The 25,996-nt window shown below is 42.6% G+C and overlaps 2 protein-coding genes across 4 annotated transcripts in view; one reads left to right on the forward strand and one right to left on the reverse strand.

The window, feature by feature from the left end:
• The window catches only part of ACAD10 (acyl-CoA dehydrogenase family member 10), a 77,021-nt gene extending 72,119 nt beyond the window's left edge, over nt 1-4,902 (reverse strand). Inside the window, exon 1 of one of the 3 annotated variants that reach the window (XM_068245506.1) lies at nt 4,740-4,902. The gene's annotated coding sequence lies outside the window, so the exon portion shown is untranslated. Of the gene's footprint in view, nt 1-4,408; nt 4,669-4,739 lie in introns of those variants that run through there. The other 2 variants (XM_068245497.1, XM_068245515.1) reach the window with 2 other exon arrangements.
• The window catches only part of BRAP (BRCA1 associated protein), a 60,886-nt gene continuing 39,718 nt past the window's right edge, over nt 4,829-25,996 (forward strand). The window contains exons 1-4 of the mRNA XM_068245529.1: nt 4,829-5,050; nt 11,705-11,866; nt 13,884-14,049; nt 21,153-21,342. Of these exons, the coding sequence (XP_068101630.1) occupies nt 4,972-5,050; nt 11,705-11,866; nt 13,884-14,049; nt 21,153-21,342 (597 nt within the window). The 5' untranslated portion in view covers nt 4,829-4,971. The remainder of the gene's footprint in view (nt 5,051-11,704; nt 11,867-13,883; nt 14,050-21,152; nt 21,343-25,996) is intronic.

Consider the following 25,996-nt stretch of genomic DNA (forward strand, 5'->3'; position numbering starts at 1 on the left):
CTTTGTGAGCTTTGCGGTCTTTTAACATTAATAATTTGCAATGAAATGAAACAAATCTTATTGACCGTGGCTCCGCCTCTTTTCTGAATTTGTACGACAGTCATCCAATGACCAACTGTACCAGGTTTGAGACTTGTGCCATATCAGTGCAAGAATGGCAGCAATTAAATATTCTCCTTGAAAATCAATAGGTGAATTTTGATTGGCTTTTGTAGGCTCCACCCACATTTCTGAATATTAATCCCAGTCACTCAGTGACTAACTTTGCAAAGGTTGAGAACCCTACCATTAACAGTGTAAGAATGGCTGCAGTTTACATTTTCCCATTGAAATTTGTATTTGTCTTCGCCCACTTTTTGGTTATGGGGATTAAAAGTATCCTATATGTTATTCCAGGTAATGTACTATGTGTGTGCCAAATTTCATTCAAATCTGTTCAGCCATTGTTGCGTGATTGAGTAACAAACATCCAAACTTTCGCATTTATAATATAAGTGAGATTTTGAACTGTACTATCTACAGAGTCTATTATCTTGTAGTCCTCTAAAAGGTGGAGAGAACAAGAAGAGGAAGTGGAATACAGTAGTTGCAGTGTGTGCAACCATCTTTTAACTCAATAAGGTAGGGGAGGGGTAGATAAAAGGACGGGAGGGAAACGGGAGCCCAATATAGTGCAGTACCATTGGTCAGGTGAGTAATTAGAACAATATATGTCAATTATACTCACAAACGTGGGTTGCAAAAGCAACCACTCCAATTCGCATGTAGGGAAGTACCGTCCCCACTCGGCCTTGTGTCTGGGTATAGATAGTCGCTGCTTATACAAAAAGGTCCACCTTCCAAGGTGGTAACCCATAAGGCCCGGTTCACATTGGCGTTTATTTGCAGACCGCAGCCGGACCGCAAAGTCCGCAAAGGAAACGAGCGATTAAGAGTCCATTGTTAATCAATCCTCTGGATCCGGATGCGGACCGCGGGTCCGGAATTTTCCAACCTGCTCCAATGTTTTCGGACGGCTCCTCCGTCCACCGCCGCCGGACCGGATCCGGACAAGAAATCCAGCACAACAGGAACTGAGGGGAAACGAAAGTGTACAACACACTACCGGACGTCCTACCCCACTTCCTGTGGGGTTCTCTATGGTGCAGGCGGCCATGTGGATGTACCCAGCGCCGGACAGCCCCCAGCCTCTCCACAGCCACCCCAGAACACAGCGGAGGACGGAAGGACCCGACCATCCAGACGCAGGGCCCCGCGGGACGAGGAGGATGATGTCCGCACAGCAGGCTCTCCCCAAGAAGGACTCCAGCGCTTATCCAGACCTTCCAGGCTCCTCTTTGAAAACAGAAACGGATCCAGGACGCATGAAGAACGGAAGAAGATCCGGATGAAAACTGAACGTGACCTGACAGGATCCTGATGGCCTCCTGATGGCGAACGGATGTTCTCAGAACGGACCGGACCGGACCCGTGCCACCGGTAAGTATTTAAGTAAGTATTATTATATACCCTTCACTTACAAACACATTGTACACACAAACTCTACAGTGTTCTTCACAGACTTTTTTTCCAGCCGGGTGGCATGAAAAAGTAGCCGGCTGGCATGGAAAAGTACCCGGGTGGGGCGATATTAGGGAATGCAGGGCAGGTGCTTCTCTGCAAAATTCTGCTTACAGCAGAGGAGGTGGTGAGCCGATGACAGCCGGGGGCTCACAAAAACTAAGAGCCTGGGGAGAACACTGCTTTATACACTTACCCACATGTTCATGATTTTGCGGATTCCTCTGAATTCACCCCAGTCATATGCTAATACACAAATTGCACCTCCCTGCACGGTACACTTTCCTACACCCTGTACTATCCTCATTCCTCTGACTTTTACTGTGCCCAACATACACCAATTTACTAGCACATTTTGTTACATTCTCCCTCCTATAATATAATCCTAACTTCATCAAAGTATACCCTTTACCCTACCATTAATTCCTTCTTAGGGCTTGATTCACAAAGCGGTGCTAACCTACTTAGCACGTCTAAAGTCTTTAGATGTGCTAACCAGGGTGCTAAGTAGGTTAGCACCGAATTATCTGATTCAGAAATTCGGTGCTAACCTACTTAGCACCCTGGTTAGCACATCTAAAGACTTTCGACATGCTAAGTAGGTTAGCACCGCTTTGTGAATCAAGCCCTAAATGTCTAACCCACCCCAATGTAAATTCCTTCCTGATGCCTGGCCCAGGCTTTCCCTAACATACAGTATTTCCTAAAAACCTAACCAGAAACTCCTAGCCCTAAGGCAGGGGTCACACTTGTCTTTCAGTTTTCTGCGCGCATTTTGTGCGTTTGTATGCAGAAAAGCATGTGCATTTTTTTCATAGCAGCTAATGCAATTGATAAGAAAAAACTGACAAAATGTGCAGAATTATGCAACCAGATGTCAGTGGTTTTTTTTTAGCTTTACATGAAAAACGGATTGAAGTGTGAACTCAGTTTAAATCAGTTTTTCTGTGAAGAGAATGCACACAAAAATAGAGAAGTGTGACCCCTGCCTACTGTATTTTTTGGACTATAAGACTCACTTTTTCTCCCCCAAAAGTGGAGAAAAAAAGTCACTGCGTCTTATAGTCCAGATGCAGGGAGTTCCTGACTTGTGAATGCCTGCCAATACGCACATCCAACCTGCTGCAATGTTGGGGACTCCCTGTACTGTGCCCATGCAGAGGAGGACACAAAGGGGCATAGAGGAAGACACAAGGGGACACAAATAGGACAGAGGCAGACACATGGACACAGGAGGACACAAGGGGAACAGAGGAGGACACAGGGAGACACAAGAGGTACAAGGGGGTATGAGGTAAAAAGGGTGCATAATCCACAGGATGCCCCTACACCATGGATGCACCAGGTTCAGTATATATTTTTTAGGTGCGTCTTATGGTCAGGAGCGTCTTATAGTCCAAAAAATACGGGTAAGTGTTAAATCTAGTCCCCCCTCCTAAAATAATGCTTAAAGGTATTCATTAACCTTACGCTTCTTTGAACGATCGATCAGAAACGATCTTTCAGGCCCAGTAACGGAAGGATAGCTGCTATCCAATTAGATCATATTAATAGTATCAATCCGACTGATGTTACGATCGGATCAGAGAATTGATTGTACAATCATATAGTTAATGGCCACTTCAACACTAAGGTGTTCCTCCGGTCCCATAAGCATCGCTGTGTCCCTCGTCGTCCTCCTACGATGTCCCGTTCAGCCGTGGTGAGCCCCGGTAAGCGGCTTGGTGACATCAGCGAGGGACCTTCTGCGCAAGGGCAGAAGGCCCCAGGTGATGTCACTCAGTCAGTCGGAGTCTGACTGAGCCGCTTAACTGGTTGACTGCGGGAGAACGGCGGCGCTGAGGACGACACCAAGGGACACATCCATGCTTATGGGGCTGGAGGAAGCCCCGGGTAAGTAAAAAACTGCAGTAATACTCATCTCCGAGTCTCTTTAAGTGCTAGGTTTCCAATTAGTTTTAGTAAACTTCACCCACACTATCTGGCTAATCACAGTGATTTGCGCTGTGGAGAGTACTGTGATTGGAAAACTGTTCCCAATGTGGATTCCTGCTGGATCCCCAGTAGCGATTCCTGGCATGTGCTTAGTGAATTTCTTTTTATGCCTAGCAATTTAGGGGCATTTGCATTTAAGGATTTTATAATTCATGTGGCAAAACAGAAAGTACACTTTGACCTAGAAGTTAACTAAATTCGCTCTGTTCAGCTATTTTTAAAGCGATTTTACAGTTTTCTTATACTTTACATTGAGGCATAATCACCTCGGAAATGCTGCAGGACCGGTGTTTGCATTTGGGGATTAAAAAAAAAAAAAATCACATCGCTCTGGTGCAAAACTAGCCCATACAAACATTAGACAAGCGCTTTTCAAAACACTGGCGCTTTCAAACCACTCTTGGTGCGAACCAACCTTTACTTGCATTTTTGCATGTGATTTTGCATTATAGAAAAAAAATTCTTGTGATTTCAGCAAGTGTGACCCTTGCCTCAAAAAAAAAATGAATGCTGCAAACATGGGAAAGTGAGCAACCACGCACTTTGCACAGCTAAGCAGATATGACAAAGTTTCCTGGGAGAATGTCTTCCATGAAAACATCTAAAAAGGATATTAGCAGCGAGGGGATGTTGCAAATACCCTCCCCTCGCTGCTAATATCCTTTTTTTTCTTACCGTACCTTGCTAGAAAGAGACAGCTAGAAGTAATTATTTATTTCTAATGGCTAGTAATAATCACACTGGTCATATTTTTCACAATTTACAACTTCAAGCCAGAGAAATTGTCCAGATATACATATCACTATGGGGGATCACGTCTATTTATCAGCGCTTTCAATCCTTTCCAACTCACCTTCGAGTCGTACATACGGAGCTCTAAAAATACTCAGCTTTGACAGCTCTGCCCAGTTCAGCACTCAAATCACTAGAGCCCGAACTCCAGTCTGTCTGCGCTCACTGCTCACCAGCAGCCATTTTTCAGGAGACCTCAGCCAAAGCTGAGGCGGAAGTTTGCCTGCGAATGATGCGAGGTGAAGCAGCTGTCATGAGTATTACACTCTCGTCTTACTTCATTGCTTTATAGCTGACTACTTATGGCTTTACGTTGACAAATGTGGTAGTTGTAAACATGAACTAGTACAAAACGTATGCAGTAAAGTCAGTCAGAAATGTATTTTGTTTACATTTTTTCCCAAAGTAAATATGGCACCCGCGGCTATGTGTCAAGTCATTGTAAATAGCCAATGAAAAGTCTCAGGCAAGATCACGGGTTCATGCTTCCGGACGTGCAGCTCTGAGAACGTAGGGAGAATTGCCCGAGTCCCCGGTGTGTGGCTGCTGCTTCCCGGTTGCTTGCAGTAGGAGAGAAGTGTCCCCGCCCGCGCCTGGCTGTGTGTCTCCCGCTTCAGCAAATACATGAGTGTTTCACTGATAGTCATCCGGCTGGAGGTTGCGGATCGCTCTCCTTTCCCTGTGGGCTTTCAATACTGTGCTGGTGAGCCGGAGCTTCACGTAACATAAACATGGGAATTATTACAATGTATACTGAAAATCATATATATCCGTAGATCAGGGCTTTGTTACATAACATTCTCAGAAAAGATAAGATCTGAACCTTGCGAGTCTACTCTACAGGGCAGCACAAGGAAGGAAAACTGGAACGAAGGTGGAGTAGATTATAGCTGTAGAGCTACATACACTATAGACTAGGTAATGTAAAATTGTAGTGTCTATCCACTCACAACATCCTTAGGGCTGCTTCATGCCTCAGGCGGTTCTGTGCACTTTTTGTGTCGCCAGTGATTTGAAAAGCACTTGGCTAATGTAACCCTATGAGGTTGTTCCCAAAATTTGGTTAAAATCGCAAAGATGCTGAATGCAACTTTTTTCGGAGAAATTCAGCTTGAAAAAATATACACTCCTTTCCACATACATTCCTTTCAACATCACTCTGAATATTGAATTGCAAAATTGCTTAGTGATTTCAGTTGTGTTTTGCAGTGTGAGCCAGGCCTCAGTAATCTGCCAAGCTGAATCACTAGTGCATCCTGGTTACCCTCCTCTCCATACACTGTAACAGGTTGCTCGTGCCTGGCTGTAACAATCAGTCCTAAAGGTAGCCATACTTCTCTCAATGTATGGGCAGATCGGCCATAAGACAGATCCCTCTCTAATCCGAGAGAGACTCATCAAATCTGATGAGAGGGGGACCCGTTGCCTGCCCATACACCATCCAACAGATTTCAGTGTAAACTCTATCAGAAATCAGCCTCTGCCACCTGCTTGGCCAACACCCACTCCCCCCAAGTGTCGAAATGTCCTCCAAGGTGCCCGTGCTCTGTAAAGTCTCACCCGCCCGCCAGTGCAACTCCCAGGCTTTGGTGTCTGGCATCACATCTAGTGCCTGTACCACAAGTCACTAGGCACTTGGTGCTACATGGTACAGGTGCTTGTGGTGATGGAAGACACCAGAGGAGGCCAGGAATCGCGGTGGCAGAGAGGTTAGACTTAATACTGCACACAGGCACGGGGTGGGGGATATCATCCGGGGGTCTGTCGGGTATGTTGGCTGTCACAATAGCCATTACCGATGCACACCCGATCGAACACTTGCGACCACGATTTGCCAGCATGTCCGACTTTGGCAGGAAATTTAATGAAAGATCCTTTATCTTAGCCAAGTTTTCTATAAAGTGTATGACGCTTTACATTGAAGCCCTATATGATTATTGAATATGAGGCTAGGAGGAGGCAGCCCTTTGCAGTTCTAGCATTCAACGAGAAATGAAGCTCTGCCCAGTATAATGGCAATGATAACTAGATTGTAAATGTGTACAGATCCAGGAGCAAAACACAGAACACTCAGTGGCACTAAGAAAGTACCGAGCCTACATTCATACTAAGGCCAACACCTCATTGCTCACCATGAGTAAAACAACTCAGACACATGTATACGTCCAAAAACAGTGCAGAGTAAAGCTGAAAAACTGCCCACCCTGCTCCTGCTTAAGTCCCGGCGGCGTTAATTACTGTTCCCCCTCCAGGCTGCCATGGACTCAGTTGAAAGATGCAATTTGGCTGCCAGCTATTACTGGCGTCCAAATTGCACTGTTTTTTTCGTAATTTGGGCTCCCCTCTTTTGCCCGTGCCCAAATTACCCTCTGAACGCCACTATAGGGGATGTAGCACACTACACGATTCGTGATGTAGGTCATTTTGTATGCCATACTACATGATTTATGATGTAGCGCACAAGTTACCCAACCGTGCCCTTAAGGCCCACCAACAGTACATGTTTTGTAGGAAACCACAAACATTCACAGGTGAGGTAATAAGTGTCTCAGCAGAGCTGATTAACTGCCTCTGTGGATTTCCACAAAACATGCACTGTTGGTCGGCCTTGAGGACTGGGTTGGGGAACACTGATGTAGCGCACTTGCACACCACACTACATGATTCATGACAACGCATTTGCACACCACACTACATGATTCATGATGTAGCACACGTGCACACCACACAATTCATGACATAGGGCATATACATATCACACGATTCATGACATAGCACATGTGCACACCACACTACATGATTCATGATGTAGCACATGTGCACACCACACGATTCATGACATAGCGCATGTGCACACCACACTACATGATTCATGTAGCGCACGTGCACACCACACTACATGATTCACTATTTATCCACATGTAATAAACTCAGCATCAGAGAGCCTGGTTCCATATCAGTCATCCCCTTTGAGACCAGACAGGCATAGGCTATCACTACATGCATATGGGGGGGGGGGTTGCTATCAACTCCTCAATGTATAGTCTAGAAATCACCTTGCTGAAAGAATCTTATTCAGGTGGTGGTAAGGGGTTACATTTCCTGCAGTTTGTCTTCACTTCTCTGACTACTTACAAAGGCATTATCAGTGTGTCTCCCCCTACAAGCACAGAGCACTCAGTTTTGGAAGCTGCAGGACATGCTGCAGATTAACCAGAAGTGTAATATCACAAGCAGCCAGTCAGTCAGGAGTAGTGTATACATATTTCCCTAAATGCTAGTAATGTTACGGCAACATTACAGTAACAGGCTGCCTGTTACCTCTTATGATCAGCTTGTTTTCCTCCTCTTTGGTCAGCTTGTTTGCCTCCTCTTTGGATGCACCTGCTTGCTGTGAGGGGAACACAGTGAAGATTTGTGAGCTTGTCAGGTCTATACATTTCACTTTGCTCCACATCTTTATTCCTTTCCCACAACAGTAAAATAGTGAGAAAAATTGTGATTATTGGGGCATAAAATGAGGAGCTGATAACAATCCCCTGTGCAGGAAGTGGTTTAGTCAGAAGGGGAATTCCTTTGTGAGCTGCGTAAGGACTGACGATTTATTGCCCCTAGCACTGGTGGTAATGTGTACCCTAATACAGAGCTCCTTAACCCTGTCCTCAAGGCCCACCAACAGTACATGTTTTGCAGGACTGCCCTAATATAGAGTATTACAAAATAAGTTGTTTTTTAGTTGTCCGTTAAGGCTACTTTTACACATGGATTGGTGCCATTTTCCTGCGGCAGAAGAGTCAGGGCAGGACAATCGCACTGCATAATTTCCCCTTGCACATTACTCTATGGCAGACTGCACCATTGGAGTAATATGCATAGCACGGCCCCCCTGAACAGTGACTTGCTACCTGCTGGACAGTAAGTACGTCACTGAAGTTTTATTGCTCTGCAATTGCGGTCGTGCATTCACACTTACCACATTGCCGTAGACTTGCATTGCTGCATTATCTGTGCAGTAGGCATGGATTGCAGCGATGCACTGCAGAGTTTGTGAAGTTTGCTTCGATTCGCCATAGTGTGTAAGTCCTCATAGACTTACATTGCCCTCGCCACAAGCTGCAGTGGGGGAGAGTACCGCAACGCAAGAAAGCGCAGTAAGTGTGAAGGAGATCTGATGCTACATAGAGAGTACATGTGCTATTCTGAAAACTTCCAGTACATTTCTCTGCAAGCCTTTAGTTCCCAGCATTACACTACTTGCTTGCATTGTAAACGGCAAACACTACTGTAATCAGTATACCTCTACTGAAACGACAGAAACAATTAAAGTGCAATGCATTACAGCAACACACACACCTCAATGCACAGTGACACAAATCCATTCCATTACAATGAAAACTTAACCCCAACAGCTTACTCCAAAGGTTAACAACTCCTGTATAACAATGAACACTTCACAACTGCTTACCACTGCTAATAAAGTATTTCTCAAGCATCAGTCATTGTTCTCTATCCGGTATGCCTCACCCACGATGCCCCAGCTAGGGCTGCCCGATTTTAGGAAAAAATTGATTTTTGCGATTTTTCTCTCAAAAATTGCGATTGATTTTTTTTCACCATTTTCTTCAAATCAAGCTTTAGCACTAAATTCACAATGCCTCCAGTATAGTTTAGCCAGGTAGGCGCCTCCAGTATAGTTGCCCCAGTATAGGTTATTTAGGTGGGTGCCCCCAGTATAGATAGCCAGTATAGTTGCCCCCAGTACAGGTTAGCTAGGTAGGTGCCTCAAGTATAGGTAGCCAGTATAGTTGCCCCCAGTATATGTAACCAGTTTAGTTGCCCCTGGTTAAGCTTAGCTAGGTAGGTGCCGCCAATATTGCCCCATAGGTTAGCTAGGTAGGTGGCAGCCTCCAGTATAGGTAGCCAGGCAGCATAGGAGTAGCAGAGGGGGAGAGTGGGCATAGTAACAACTTACCTTTCGGGATGAAACCGGCAGCTTTTATCTTCTTCCTTCTTCCTCTCCCAGCCGTCCATCACGTTAATATCAGCGCCTCCTTGTGATGACTTCCGGTTTCGTCATCACAGGGGGCATTGTTACCAACGCGACTGACGACGCCTGGGAGAGGAAGTAGGAAGGCGAGTTGCTCTATAATTTTACGCGTCGGGTAGTGGCGGGATGCGGATAAACATCTGCGGCAAAAAATCGCCGCTTTCACGATTACGTAAACGTCATGCCCCACATCTCGATTTCGATTTTAAAATGATTAATCGTGCAGCCCTAGCCCCAGCTGTAGCACATTCTATACGCTTTCATTTTTCACACCACGCCAATCATGATTGCTTTCATTTGCAATTAAGCACACTAATAATCCATAATTATAAAAAGTCTTTAGATAAATAAGTCTATAAAGGATATGCAAAGTATTGCCAGGCCAATTACACTTTACTGGGCTGAACTCGCTGAACCCAAAAAAGGCCAGTTTTATATGGGCAGCTGCAGGTGATACAACTTGTAAGGTATCACTGTGTTATTAGGCATGTCTGCTCATTCTTATGTTGATGTCATTTAACCACAAGCCGCAGTAGTGGCGGTATATCTACGCCAATGGTTGCTCTCTAACCGCTCCAGGGGGCGTAGACATTAGTCTTCTTATTGCTATTGGTACACCGATAAGTAAATGGGAACACATTTCCCATTCATTCATCAAAGTGCCGATATCAATGAGATGCCTGCGGTCATTGTAATAAGGTATGAAACACAAAAGATAATGCGTGGGGACATCTTGTGGCCAAATAGTAAAATTACACATTTTTTTTATTTTATTTTTTTATAAAAAGACCTACACGTGCAAATAAAATTAACCCCTTAACTCCCACACTCTACCATAGTTACCCAAATAAATGTTTACATAAATGGTTACCTTAGGGACTGAACTTTTTTTTAATATGTATGTCAGGAGGGTATATTACTGTGATTCTTGAAAATATGGGCTTGCAATTAGTGATGGACGCAAAACTGAAAAAATGCACCAAATAAAGTATTGATGCCATACATTGTACTAGGGCAATATTTTAAATGTAATAACTGGGACAAATTGGCAAATAAAATGTGTGGGTTTTATTTACAGTAGCACATATTATTTTAAAACTATAATAGCCGAAAACTGAGAAGAGGAAAAAAAAAAATTCCATTCTTTTTTCTCATTACTCCCATTAAAATGCATTTAGCATAAAATAATTTTAAGCAAAACACACCACAAAAGAAAGCCTAATTGGCAAAAGTTATTGGCGAATGAAAGGGAGGAGCTCTGACAGGTGAAAATTGCTCTAGTTCTCAATGGGGAAAAACCCTCAGTGGTGAAGCTGTTAAAGTGAACCTCCAGACTAAAAATCGACTCAGCAGCACTGAAAAGGCCTGGTGTTTCTTTAACAGTTTCACAGCATCAGAACTTTGTTTCTCTTATACAAGCCTCATTTTTAGCTGCACAGAAGAAAACTGCCCGGGCATTTTTCCCCTGATGCTGTGCAAAGCATGATGGGATTTATGATGTTGTTGCTCTCGTTTTGCTGTTTAGGTGCAAATTTTTTTTCTTACATTTTGAATTTGACATTTGAAGCCTAGCACATGCAGCTGGGAGGGGTTATTAGGACACAGGACAGTTGGAACTGTGTCTCATGCTTCCTGTCACCTCCTTTCAACCAAAAAGATGGCTGCCCCCATGTCAAAGATGGCAGCCCCCATGAATCACAAACATTTGCCTTTTCTTTTAAAACAGGGTGAGTAAGAGATTATATTACCTATCTATTCTTATTAACATAACTAATGTAACTTAATGACAGTATGTTTGTTTAGGCTGAAGTTCCCCTTTAAAGATCTGTACACTTATGTCTGATTGACAACTCATATTGGTATCGAAGGCATTGAATTGCAATAAAACATGTTAAATAGCTTTCCTTTCCGATAAATATAAGTTCATACACTGTTTCCCAGTATATTTTCAAGTATTGATTAGGCACATTTTTGAATCATGTGTTGCTCATAGCCGAATGCGATAAGTCTGACATAACCGCATCCTGTGTCCGTATAAATAAAGGATGACATGTGTCGCTCATTTCTAAGTATGTAGCATTACTATGTCTTGCCCTTTTAAGTGGGACACTGTACTGCCTCTCAACATCATGCACGCAGTGATTTATGATGATGCAAAGCATTTATTCAGCGGAGTACGAAATGCAATGAGTTGCTGAGTGCGTTGAAGGTTTTGCAAATTCACTGGGAGGCTAGTCCATTGCTGTCTTGCTATGTTGTTTTCTGTCCTTCCTGCAAACAAAACACATTCATATTTATTTTTTTGCCTAGCCACCGAGATGTCTGATGAAGAAGTTAAGGAGAAAACACTACGTACAGCTGCAGCTTGTATGGAAGGGAAGACACCAGTGGAAAAGACGTCATTAATTCATCAGCATATGGGGAGAAGAGAAATGACCGACATGATAATAGAGACCATAGGTCCAAATACAGGTGAACATTGCAATGCAGCCTGACCCGTTTACAGTACTTCATTAAAAGTATTCCGCTTGTAGGAGTAAAGGGCGATGGGCTAGTTAAAGCCCCCTATGTTCTTCACAGGTGTAATTTTTATATATGGTTATAGAAACTAGATTACATATCCACCATGGAGCCAATACATTTCTCAGCTCTTTATTGTTCAGAAAAGTAATTTCTCCCACTGGAAAGAAGAGGGAGTGCCTGCAAAGGAGGTGGGAGATGACACATCAACTTGCAGAAGACTAATTTGCCTGCAGGCAGATACATGCAATCCAGTAGTAGATAATCCATGCATGATGCAAGGACAGGATGCTGTCTTGTACAGACATTATATACATAGTACATTTTTGAAGGACACTATCTTTGTAATCTCAAATAATGCCCAATATTTAAGCAGCCAAGGGTTGTCTTCTGCCAGTTAATGTGGTGGGAAACAAAAATTCTATAATTAGGTACCTGGCAGTCTATTTTTACTATGGAAGGACGCCAAAATTAACAGGTGTGCGCCGCATAGCTGCTAATTATATTGCAGACTATGGCAGTGCCATAATTAACAGGCGCGCCTCGCGCCCATTTTACTTGATCCGATATGGAGTACCCCGTTCCTTCCTCACCCAATTCACACGCTCCATATCTTGCTGAAGACATTATGTTTTGTACCCTCAGGCCTTGTTCACATTGCGTTCCGCTCGCATTAGCGTTCGCGTTGGCCTTTTTTTTTTTTACGCAATTTTTTTTTTATCGATTCCCGGCGCTTGAGTGGGCGTTGTGTTTTTGTGAAAAGTGCTTTTCAAGAGAGTATTTTTTTTCTTAATGCACTCCCTGACGCAAGTGTACCTAACGTAAAAATGCGGATGAATAGGAAACACACATAAGTACTGTATATTCTGGTGTATAAGACTACTTTTTAAACCTTGAAAATCTTCTGAAGAGCCAGGGGTCGTCTTACACACCAGATGTCATTGATGCTGGGTGATACGTCCTATCCTGTTACTGCCTCTCAGATCTCGCTGCTGAGGACTAGTGAAGCGGCGCAGGCGCACATGTGCGAGATCTTAGAGGCAGAGAAGGAGGAAAATAGGATACAAGGGTGGGCCAGAAGGGTGAAAGAGATGTGTTTTATGGGCATAGCGCAATCTATTCGTCCATACCGCTCTGAAACAGGTAGACAAGGAGAGCTGACCAATCCACTTAGAGAGAGGGACTAATCCAACTAGTCAATTGCCTATAAACTGTTATATACTGGGTACCACATACAGTACAGCACCTGTATCTGTTCATACATAGCACCAGTATATGATGTTTTTTTCAATTTTCATTTGGTGTGCGTTGGAAGAGTGGTAGTCTTATACGGCGAGTATATCCCAAACTCTATATTTTAACTGGAAAAGTTTGGGGGTCGTCTTACACGCCCAGTCGTCTTATACGGTAAATACTGTTCATTACTGTGGGGAGGAGGCTGGTTATGGGTGTGACCTGAGATAGAATATTGGAAGGTGTCTGCTTAAAAACCTTCTGAATCATCCTTTTATTTTTAAAAGAGGGCCCTTCAAACTTGATCTTAAAAATGTATAACTTTTAATTATTGTCAAGACAGAATTGGATAATAACGGCAATTCTAAAGAGTGCATACTAAAGCGTTACTGGCTGGTAATCCTCTCTTTAATCCAGTGTTGCAATATAAGATAAGGTAGCACATTAATTAATTACATTTTTAATAACTGGTATTGTTTACTATGTTTTTTTTTTTTTTAAATCCAGTTGATATGGCTATAATTTTCTTAGCTTTGCTAGAGCTTTGAGGAAAATGAATACTAAGCAGTGTTGGTAACTGATTTCCCTTTGCTCATGGTGTATTATTTTGCTATAATTTCAAATAATGCATATTTAAAAACCAAAGCGGTGAATCTGCTGCTTCAGTGGCAACAACTATTTATAGCTTCACATGAAGAGAATTACAATAATGTCTTTATGTCCGCTTGTTACACAGATGCTCAGAAGGACCCAGATACGGAGGATACAGACACTTCTGTGACCTCTCCCAGCAAAACAGCCCCCGATTCTCCTTCAAAACAACTGCCAGAACAGATAACGTTTTTCAGTGGTAATCCCTCAGTGGAAATAATACATGGCATTATGCATCTCTACAAAACCAAGTAAGCATGACAATGGTCCTCCAGCATTAGTTACTTCCTTTATAGTAGGAACTATCCATCTCTTTTATGGAGAGATAAATGAGCAACTCTGTTTTGGCTGCTGATCTTATGGACTGCCATTTATGGATACTGTGTTTAGGCCAGCCAGACACCTATTAAGATGAAGCTGGTTATTCCCAGGATACACTTAACATTTGGTGCTCGGGCCTTTTCCTATGCAGCCCCTACTCTATGGAACTCACTTCCACAATCAGTACGAGAGGCTCCTTCTCTGGACAGCTTTAAAAAAAGGCTAAAAACTCACCTCTTTTCCCTAGCCTTTGAGACTGCATAATGCAGGGTCAAAGCGCTTTGAGTCCCCAGTGAGAAAAGCGCTATATAAATATTATTGTTATAGTTATATACAGTACTACGGATGCCCGAGCACTTCCAGTAATTACAGAATTGCTTACAACACATAATGCCCTATATTTAATCCCTTCAGGTTGAAGGGAATCTGAAGTGAAAATAAACTTATGATATAATGAATTGTATGTGTAGTAGTGCTAAGAAATAAAGCCTTATAAGCACAGATATGAGTCTCATATTGTTTCCAGTTCAGGAAGAGTTAAGAAACTTCAGTTGTTATCTGTGCCAAAGAGCTTCTGTGAGCTCTGCGACTTTATAAAGTCATGGACAGCACTTTTGAAGCTCTTATCTCTACTGTCTATCAGGGCTAGTTCACACTGAGCGCTTTGGTAGCGTTATGCTGATCACCGACGATTAGCAAAAAGCTGTTTTCTCACTGTACAGAAAAGCGATTTAGGAGTGATTGCATTTTGTGATTCTATAACATTGAAATGCAGTCGCTCCAAAATTGCTCCAAAAATGCTGTACGCACCATCAGCAAATCGCTAATCACTGCCGATCGCTACAGTGTGAACACTGCCATTGACTTGCATTAGCAGCAGCATTTTGAAGACAGTTCTCTTCCACTTTGAAAGTCATGGAGCTCAATGGCTTATTTGCATAGATAACAACTAGAGTTTGTTAACTCTCCCTGTACTGGAAACCATATTAGACTTACCGGTATGTGTCTGCTCCTAATGTTTTATTTCTTAGGCGTACTACACATACAAATCATTATATCATAATTTTTTTTTTCGCTTCAGTGTCTCTTTAAATTTTTATTTCTACCAATATTTTCTTCTGCACTGTTTAATTCATATACTTAGGGCTGCACACCGCTTTGGAGAATGTGTAGCCACTCTCGATTACGCACCACTCGTGAGTTAAGATACCCAAACCAAGGGGAATAGGAAGGTGTTCTGCTAGTAGTATTTTATAGTCTCTGCCATATGTATATAGTTTTTATCAGTTTTTGTGCACAAAAGGGCACTTATAATTTTAACTTGCGGCAACCTGCTTTGTTAATTCCCTCCTTACTGGGCATAGAATACATTTATACTCCAAACCACTTTGTATATCTGTAGCAGTTTTGTATTCTGATTGATGCAGTGGATTGCAGCTGTGGGCTTCTCAAAGTCAGAAAAACAAATTACAGTCCTGCATCAGCTGAACTGGATTGGAAATGCAAATGTTGATAATCGTCCCGTATACACTGCAACATTTCCTATTTGTCTGTATAAGTACTAGTGAATTATTTTGCTAAATGGTGAGGATGTCACTACAGCTGGCACACTATAGGTCTACCAGGTTGCGAGCACTTTCAACGACACCCTGAGATCCTATGGGAGCAGTAGGAGTTACATAAGTTGAATGGGAAGTGGCAGGGCGCACATCTTGTAGGCTGAGGGGATTTATTCAGTTATCGCTTCTTTTATTTTTTTCTTGCTTGTAATCTGCTTTGAAAGCTCGCTGAAACAGCCTGATTTCTGCCTATGTATTGGCTGACTATTGCACCAGTTTACAGGGCCGGTTCTGGTAACAGTGGGGCCCCGGGGCAGAATGAATCCCGGGACCCCCCAATAGACACCCCCCAACAAAAAAGCGGCATTAGGGGCCCTTTTTTTGCAACATCTTTCCCTGGTGCCCTCCAGCACAGGTGAGATGCTGCTCTGCCAAAGACTTTGCAGAGGCCCCAGGGAGCAACAGTTAAGATGGGATGGCGATGCCTTGGGGGCCCCTACGTGCTCTGGGGCCCTGGGGCAATTGCCCCCTTTGCCTCTATGGTAGCACCGGCCCTGCTAGTTTACCAGCTTGTTGTAAATGTTCTACTATAGCAACAAGGTCAAGCCATTTTGTTGAAGCAGAATATACCCATTCTGTTGTCCCTGGAGCTGTCAACCAAGCATTCTCTGTGTCCTGTTAGCTGTCCGACTCCATCTGTGGAGTGAGTCTGCAAGGTGTATAGAAAAGGACGTTTTATGAAACTTTTTGAAGGGTAAATCATTTTTAAAAGGTGTAAGTTTTATAAATGTTGTTGTTAATATTAATTCTAGTAAAACTTCACTTTCCTTAAGTTATAAGTTGGATATGACAGACTCCTCTTTTTCCCATCCACCTGTTGGTTCTTGCTAGCACTCTTTACAAACGTCAAACAGGCTGTCCTGCTGATCCTGTGCCTCAAATACTTTTAGCCATAGACCCTGAATGAGCATGCAAATCAGGTGCTGTGATTGGATTAGCTGCATGCTTGTTTTAGGTGTGTGATTTAGAGACTACTGCAGCCAAAGAGATCAGCGTGACTGCCAGACAACTGGTATTGCTAAAAAGGAAATAAATATGGAAGCCTCAGTTTAGGTCCCATTTAAAGGCGCTTGTGGCCGGGAGACTGAACTGCCTGGCAAAGGAGCAGCTCAGCCGTCCATGAAAAAAAGAGGCCAAAGGATGTTTAGGAATGGTTTTGAAAGTGCATAGTTACTAGGGATAGTCTATGAAAGGAAAATAATTCAGAGTTGATGCAAGAGTATGCAAAATATGTATGCGTGGCCATTCGCACCATAGAACCAATGAAAAGCTAATTCGGCAGCTGAGCAAGATTCCGGAATGAGCTCTCTGGTCCAAGAGCCTCGGTCCAGTCACAGCTTCTGAATCACCTCTTGCTATGCCTCTGTTAGTGGGAATAGTTTAAACCCTTTAGCAGCCAAGTAAAGTAAAACTTAACCTCTTGAGGACCGCAGTGTTAAACACCCCCCCCCCCCCCCCCCCCCAAAGACCAGTCAAATTTTCTCAAATTGGGCCACTGCAGCTTTACAGGTTCGCTGCAGGGTCGCACAACTCGGCACACAAGTGATTTCCCCCTCCCCCTTTTCTCCCCACCTCTCTGTTGGTGGGGTCTGATCCATGTTTGTTTTGTTTTGTTTTTGTGTAGATATTTGTTTGATTATTAATTTTTTTTTTTTTTTTTTTTAACTATTTTTCCTCCCCCCCCCCCCCCCCCGCCAGCTAATCAATCGGCGTGATCAGCTGTCATAGGTTGAAGCCTATGACAGCCGATCACTTCCCTTCCTCTGGAGGGGACAGCTGTGTCACACGGCTGTCCCCAGTACAGCGTTGCCTTAGATCGCAGCGCCGTACAGGGTAATTAGACAGCGTTTCACCGTCTAACAGCCTCCTAGCGGTGATCGCCGCTGGGAGACTGAAGGCAGAGCTGAGCTCCACCATCCAAGCAGGGATGCACACGCAATCTACTGCAAACCACGCCCCAAAGGACCTTACGCTGATCGGCGTTAGGCGGTCCTGGGGCTGTCGCAGTCGACAAGTGGTTAATTTGGCTGCAGGGTGGAATTTTTCCTGCCACCGGGGATGTGCCATCCCCAGCCTGGCAGGCTTGGCAAGGTATGCAGAGTGGCGGCAGGGAGCTTACATACATGCCTATCGATTAAGCAAATATTTTGCACTAATGCTTTCAATGATAGACAAATAATGGCCTGTTTCCACTACACTCAGATTGGATGCAGAAAAACTGACTCCAATGAATGCCTATGGGAAATCTGCATCAGAAAAATCGTGTTTAGTGGAAACAGGCCCATAGGCATTCATTGGAGTCAGTTTTTCTGCATTCAATCTGCATGTAGTGGAAACAGGCCCTAAGTCTCTATCTTTCCTCTGTCCTCAGGACATCTTCCTTGTCGCTTCTGCATATAGTTTGCATGTTACAATGATACTTGCACGATGCACCATCAGCTTTCAAACAAAACATTTCATTTAAATGCTGCTAATGGGTTAATATCTGATCACTGGTGTCAAATTATAGTGTCTGTTCTATGTGTATTTAAAGTGAACCGAGCACCTTTTTTTCACTCAGGACATTTCTATAGCACATGAAAAATGTATGTCAACTATCTGTTTCATTATTAAAATAAACTTTAATTTAACTTGTATTTTACATTCAAAGTTGTTAAATTGGCCTGTTTGAGCAGACCTGCCGACCGTCCCCATCCGCAGAAAGTTCAGTAACCTCTAATTGTTTTATTGCGCTAATTACCAAGAGGTAAACCATGCCTTTCATCAGCAAAGAGGGTGAATAAAATACAAGGTAAAATTAAAGTTTATTTTAATAATGAAACATATAGTCGGCATACATTTTTCATGTGCTATAGAAATGTCCTGAGTGAAAAAAAGGTGCTCGGTTCACTTTAAAATATTTTGCCTTTTGCATAAGTTTCTCTGATTGTCTGCTCTGGAGAATTTGGCAGCGTACCCTGGAATGTCTAGGTAACCTGATGACCTTATATTACAACAGCTGGCCTACTTACACTCTGGTTCACACTGTTAGAGCTTTTTGAGGACCAGGGCTGTGGAGTTAGTACAAAAATCATCAGACTCTTTGGTTTATAAAACTTCTGGCTCCAGATATGCAAAAATTGGTCGGACTCTGACTCCACAGCCCTGAAGCGCCATTGATTTGTAAAGGCCTTTACTAATGTAATGCATTGGGGAATTTTTATAAAATCACATCGCTCAAGTGAGAACACACACAACACATTACATTATCAACAGCTTTTTAAATCACAAGCGTTTAGAAAAACTCTTACAGTGTGAACCAGCCATCAGTAAAACTTCCCTAGCTGCCTATTCTCTAAACCCCCATCATTGTTTCCTGAATGCCCCTGAATCTAAATCCCCAAAAAATAAACCATGTTTAACCAAGTGTCAGGTACCATCTTCTATATATGGTACCACTGAGAAATTGTGCTTGTCGGTGTAGTGCTGAGAGGCAGGAGTTTGCCCAGAAGCTTAGTAAACAGTCTCAAAGTCCAGCTGCAATAGGTTGCATAAACTAAAATATAAACTAAGTGAAATTTTCTGACCTTGATGTAGTTTGTAAACTTTCCTGGATTACCGTAACGCTTTTGCATTAAGAATTTTATGAAACTATTGGGATTTTGTCATAAAAATAGCAATCTCATAACAGATTGCCACCACTTTATCCACCAGCAGATTGCCACCTAAAAACTCCCTAAAGGGGTGATCTTGTTTTATTTTATACTGCTGATCCATCCTTTGCCTACATTTGTTACCTAGCTGTGATCCAAAGCCCCATTCACTTATGGAGCCTCAGATAACAAGCGATAGCCTTTGCCAAATAAAAAAAAAAAAAAATAAAAAAAAAACCTCCATTGCAGCTGCCAGTTAAAGAGAATCTGTACTCTAAAATTCTTGCAATAAAAAGCATACCATTCTATTCATTATGTTCTCCTGGGCCCCTCTTTGCTGTTTCTGACACTCCCTGCTGCAGTCCTGGCTTGTAATTGCTACTTTTAGGCAGTGTTTACAAACAAAAAACATGGCTGCTAACCAGCATGTAATAAGCTGAGAGTTCAGTCTGTGACTCATACAGAGCCTGCAGGGGGCGTGGAGAGGGTGTGTATAACTTCTACCTATCACAGCAGAGCAGCACATTCCTGCCTGAGCCGACAAAGGAAAAAAAGATTAGATTATATAACAGAGATAATACAGCCACTGTGCAACTAGGAAAGGGGGCCATACACTAGGCGACCAAGCAACCAATCGACCATCCAATTCGATTATTATAATCGAATTGGTGAAAATTGGTGCTGCGAAGTGCATGCCCGACCGACAAAGCGACCAATTTCGGGACAGAAATTGGCCGCACAGTCGATCGCGCATGTTGGAAAATTTCAGGCCGAGGTTTGTTGGTCGGGTGCGCGGCGCTACGGCTGGCGATTTACGTACGAGCGACAAGACTACGAAGCCGCTGCAATGTATAAATGTGTTCAGAGTGTAGTGCATTTATACATTACCTGATCGGTGTCAGCCTCCACGCTGTTTCCATCCATCTCCAGGTTCCGCATACACGCTGGCGGCGCTCTGTCACGAAAGCACATAGCGGCTGACGTCAGACGCTATGCGCCGCTAGCGTGTATATGGCTTACCCGGCGAGATGGACGGACACCGTGTGGAAGCTGCTACAGGACAGGTAATGTATAAATGCACTACATTCCCTGATGATTTCATGCTGAAATCGGACGGGAATCGGCCTGTAGTGTATGGGCAGATTCGATTAGAGACAAATTTGTCTCTTGGTCGAATCTGCCTATACTCGTTCTAATGTATGGGCACATTAGAACAGGTATAGGATAGAAGAAATAAGGCTGAACATTTTGTTAGTCTATTTAAGGCTTTAGTGGCAATCCTTGGTAATAGTGGTGGTAGGTTTTTTGTTTTTTTTGTTTTTGTTTTGTGAATGCTTATGCCATACAACAAAAATAAAACTGCCATATACCTCTTTTCCACGTGTTACAGGACTAGAAAAGCATCTAGAGAACACATGCAGGGAAAAATGAATTATGCAACATGAAATGTGTTGGAACACATAGCAAAAGCAGGATACATACAGATATGATGTGATGCTTCCATATACCTGTCCCAGACTTTGTAAAAAATATTGGGCTGGTTATGTGCCTGGTAAGTTAGATTACAGTACAGTATATAAAGAGAGGGATGAGTTAATTCGTGTTTTGTTTATTCACCTAGTACTGTGGCTGAAATTCACATACAGTTTATTTACACTTCAGGTTGGCTTTAAATGAGCACCTATATATGCCATTTAAAATTGCCATTTGTGGGGAAATTCATTCACGTTGGCTAATAACAATGTGCAATGAGGATCTGTCACAGTTTCTGTTTCTTTCCAGTAAGATGACTTCACTGAAAGAGGACGTCAGGCGCAGTGCAATGCTTTGTATTCTCACTGTTCCTGCAGCAATGACCAGCCACGATCTGATGAAATTTGTTGCTCCATTTAATGAAGTTATTGATCATATGAAAATCATTCGTGACTCCACACCCAATCAGTACATGGTTCTCATAAAATTCAGTTCACAGGTAAGAATTATGACACAGGCTGCTGTAATTACTGTACTGTAACGCACATTCAGTACCTGTGTAATCATGCCGTTGAAAGCAACAAGCTAAATTGTGTTCTTATATTGTATTTTCTCTCTTCTTACAGTTTACCCGTCATTCAGGGATTTTCTCTCCTCCTATTCAGTTAACTTCACTAAAATAACCAAATAGGAAGCTTATGAAGCCATGCAAATTTAATGAAAGTTGTATGTATCTTGGAATTCCATCAGCAAATTGGCAGGAAGTGCATTTGATTGGCTCAGTTCCAAGCTGCATATATTTAGAATTATCAGCTTCTCATTGATCATCTCCAGTCATCCTTATGCAAAAAGGCATTGCTCTAGCTTAGTTCCTAGCAACTCCCCTGCAGTTTCATAACTCACAGTGAGCACATTGGACTTCACTACGGCACATGATGGTGAGCCGCGAGTTATGAAGCTGCAGGGGAGATGTGAGGACTGAAGCTGGAGTGAGGAGAGGTTGCTATGGTTTTGCGGTACACTTCCAATGCATACTTTGCAGCGGGGAAATGCTACCAATGTGTGCTAGGGTAAATCACACATTATATTTCACTTTAACTCAATTGTCACTTTCCATTAAATGTAAATGAAGAAAATGTATTTTTTAATATTTGTAAAAAATGTTTGGAATGATGTATGATCTTCGTTCCACTTCTCACGTGTACACCACTTTGTATTGGTCTTTCACGTGGAATTCCAATAAAATTGATAAATGTTTGTGGCAGTAATGTGACAAAATGAGGAAAAATTCAAGGGGGCCGAATACTTTTGCAAGCCACTGTATATACACTCGTCCTATATGGGTAGTAAGTACCGTATTTTTCGGACTATAAAACGCTCCTGACCATAAGATGCACCTAGGTTTAGAAGACAAAAACCAGGGGAAAAATATATACTAAACCTGGTGCATCCATGGTGAAGGGGCATCTTGTGCATTATGCCCCATTTGCACCTCATGCCCACTTGTACGTATTGTGTCCTCCTGCGTCCTCCTGTGTCTCCCTGTTCCACCTCTGTGCCCCTTTGTGTCCCCCTGTGTCTTCCGTTTGTCCCCCTGTGTCCTCCTCTGCATGGGCACAGTACAGGGAATCCCCGACATTACGGCGGGTTGGAGGTTCGTATTGGCAGATGTTCACAAGTCTGGAACTCCCTGCATCTGGACTATAAGACGTAGTGACTTTTTTTCCTCCACTTTTGTGGGAGAAAAAGTGAGTCTTAAGGTGGCCACACACCATACAATTTTTTGAAATATCCGTTTAATTTAACAATTGCAATACATTTTTCTGACTAATTGTAACATTTCAAAAATATGACCAATGGTACCATACACATATGTTCAGTTTTTCCCCCAATTATGATAAAAAATGATTGCAAACTCTGAGAAAATTGCTAGCGTGTAAATTAATAACTTAACAATCTAACACACACCATACAATCTTTAGAAAAATTTCCAGCATTCCGGATCGATAAAAATCGGGAATAAATTGGATTTTTCAGTCGAATGAAAAAAAAAAAAAAGCTTTGGATTTTTTTTTTTTTCCGGGAGATCCGATCATATTTATTGAATTGCCGTAAAATGGGTTCATTTTATTGTATCGTGTGGCCATTGAGGCCGATTTCACATTGCAAACGTGCTGTGCGGCAGCTGCACTGCACCGCCCAAAACAGGCCTTTGGGGAATACCGCTTTACTACGCAGTATTCTCCATCTGGCATCTGGCCAAGCAGGAAGTGACACGAGCTTGGGGTCACTTCCTGCTTCAGGGTATGCGGAAGTGCACGGAAGCGTATTGTAAAAAATATGCTTCCGCACATGCGCACCGCTACGTTGCATCAGAGGATTTTTAAAAATCCCCGCATCGCCATAGACTGTTCTTATTCATTTTTAGAAGTGTTACTTTTATCAGCTCATCTCCACTGCTATACAGCACTTCACAGTTTTTGTGTTTTGTTTTGTTTTTGTATTTATTTATAACCTCAGCAAGCTGCTGCTAGCTAGTATTTTACAACTCTCAAGTCCTGATTTATTATTGCTACAGTCAGTGGCGTAGCTAAGGGCTCCGGTGCGAGTTTTACATTGGGCTCCTCCAGTACTCTATACATTACTATACATTACAAGCACAACCAGTGTCAGAGGTGCAAGAAGGGGATGGGAAACAGTTTAATGATTACTACTATTCAAAAAATCTACAGAAGAGATTCATATCAGCACAAGACCAATAAAGAGATAATACTACAGTAGAGGGAGGGCCCCTCTGGGCTCCTTTGGCCCAAGAGTCCCGGTGCAGTCACAACCTCTGCACCCACTATTGCTACGCCACTGGCCACAGTAAATGGCACTAATCACTTCTTATCAACATGGGGGGATGACTATTTGGTCAACCCCTTATTAAATTCGACCTGATCTCTTGCATAGGACAAAAGGAAAACCGAGAAATGCACCCTGTATGTATTTAGAGAGTTTACCCTGTTTAATACCCCTTCATTTGTGTCTACTCACTAGTTGTAATATGATCTATCCCCTGTGTCACCTGACTTCCATGGCAGAGATGGCAGATAAGCTCATTTGAAAGCACAGGGGGTTAACAATATTTCTGCTTCCATGAATCAGGAAGTAGACGCACTGAAGATGTATTTTAGGATTTGTATCAGCTGTAACAAATTTAAATTTTTTTGTTTAAGCGTTGTTATTCTGTTTTGTATTTTTTAGAGCAGAAAGGACATTCTGAGTTCAGATCCGCTTTAAAGAGACTCTGTAACATTAAAAAGATCCCCTGGGGGGTACTCACCTCGGGTGGGGGAAGCCTCCGGATCCTAATGAGGCTTCCCACGCCGTCCTCTGTCCCACGGGGGTCTCGCTGCAGCCCTCCGAACAGCCGGCGACTGTGCCGACTGTCAGTTCAATATTTACCTTTGCTGGCTCCAGCGGGGGCGCTGTGGCGACTTTCGGCACGGAAATAGACGGAAATACCCGATCTTCGTCGGGTCCGCTCTACTGCGCAGGCGCCGGAAACTTGCGCCTGCGCAGTAGAGCAGACCCGACGGCGATCGGGTATTTCCGCCTACTTCGGCGCCGTCAGAGCGCCTGCGCAGGAGCCAGGAAGGTAAATATTACGTCACCGCTGCACGGAGGGCTGCAGCGAGACCCCTGATGGATGGAGGACGGCGTGGGAAGCCTCATTAGGATCCGGAGGCTTCCCCCACCCGAGGTGAGTTCCCCCCAGGGGCCGTTTTGTCGTTACAGTTCCTCTTTAAGGGAATTACTCATTAAAAACACTTTAAGTCCCCTGTTAGTTAATCACACTGTTAAAAACCTGAGCGCTTCTTGCCTTTTTCATGATTGCTAACTCAGTAAAGGACCAGCCTTTAAAGTGTTGCTATCATATAAATCCGGCATAGCGGGGTCTGAACCCTCTATAAATATATTTATATAAAAAATTGTATTTGCTTATCATACAGCGTATATACAAAATATGAACAGTTCCACGTTGTTTCCTTCTAACAGTATTCCATCTCATCATGGCCCTTATAGCCAAGCGATCATCAATCTTCTAAGTACATTCAAAAAAGAATATAACAGTTGTGTTATGCAGAATAAGATCAAAAGTAGTTTCATCTGTATCAATAGCTGTGTATCTAGTAGCTGTGTAAAACTTGTAGTAATCTTCTTAAAGAAATGGCTTAAAAAATAGCTTCTAAAAAAACTTCTTGCTAACATCTTAGAACTTAATGCTGAAAAATTAATAAAGTAAATTACCAGAATATTAAGCATATTACCCCCTTCTCTGTCATCTCTTCTTCAGCATCTAGAACCATGTGTGGGAAGGTAGCTTCTGCCTCGTGTGTCTTCTCAGGAGATTGGTAGGCTTGTGCAAACGATGAGCTTTCAGGTCCTACTTTTTATAGGGATTGAATGCAATATGGCTGCCTAATATAGACTTTCCCTGAATCCCAGGTTCTGATTGGCTGAAACTTCCGTGCGTAGCTCGCTATCTTTGACATTTAAAATACCCATAACACTTTTTGTTTATAAATTCCTTAATTACCTTATCTTGTAAGAATGAACGTCATTTGGAGTGTTTACAAATTCTGATTAGGTCATTTCTGAGGCAGTTAATTAAAAATGGACGTCACCAGTCATCTTGTCTGCTGGTTGACTTATTTGACCCAGACATTTGGACTTTAAAACATTCAACAATGTAATTTATGAAGCATTTCTGATAATGTGTCCTTCTGCTAATTAGTTTGGAATGTCTGTCCTTTCCCAGACATAAGATTGGTCAGGTTAACACTGTAACACTGTAAAGAGTCTTCAGCAATTTAAGGCTTATTGAAACATACAGGGCTTCTAATATACTTATTTAAATATAAAACTTATTATATAATTCTTCTTAAAACAATCAATCATATAAGATATAATTGCATATTAAAACTTAATCTAAAATCATGTTCTATATATTTGTCTTTCGATGAAGAAATAAATATACTACTTTCACCCGGCAGATGTCAGCATTTCATCATGTAAATATCAAGCTGTATTAATAATAATAATTTTATAAGACTATGAAACCGCCAGGTGGCATAATTGTCCTAAATACGGGACAATAGAAAAAA

The sequence above is a fragment of the Hyperolius riggenbachi genome, chromosome 1 (assembly GCF_040937935.1).
Source record: "Hyperolius riggenbachi isolate aHypRig1 chromosome 1, aHypRig1.pri, whole genome shotgun sequence".
NCBI lineage: Eukaryota > Metazoa > Chordata > Amphibia > Anura > Hyperoliidae > Hyperolius > Hyperolius riggenbachi.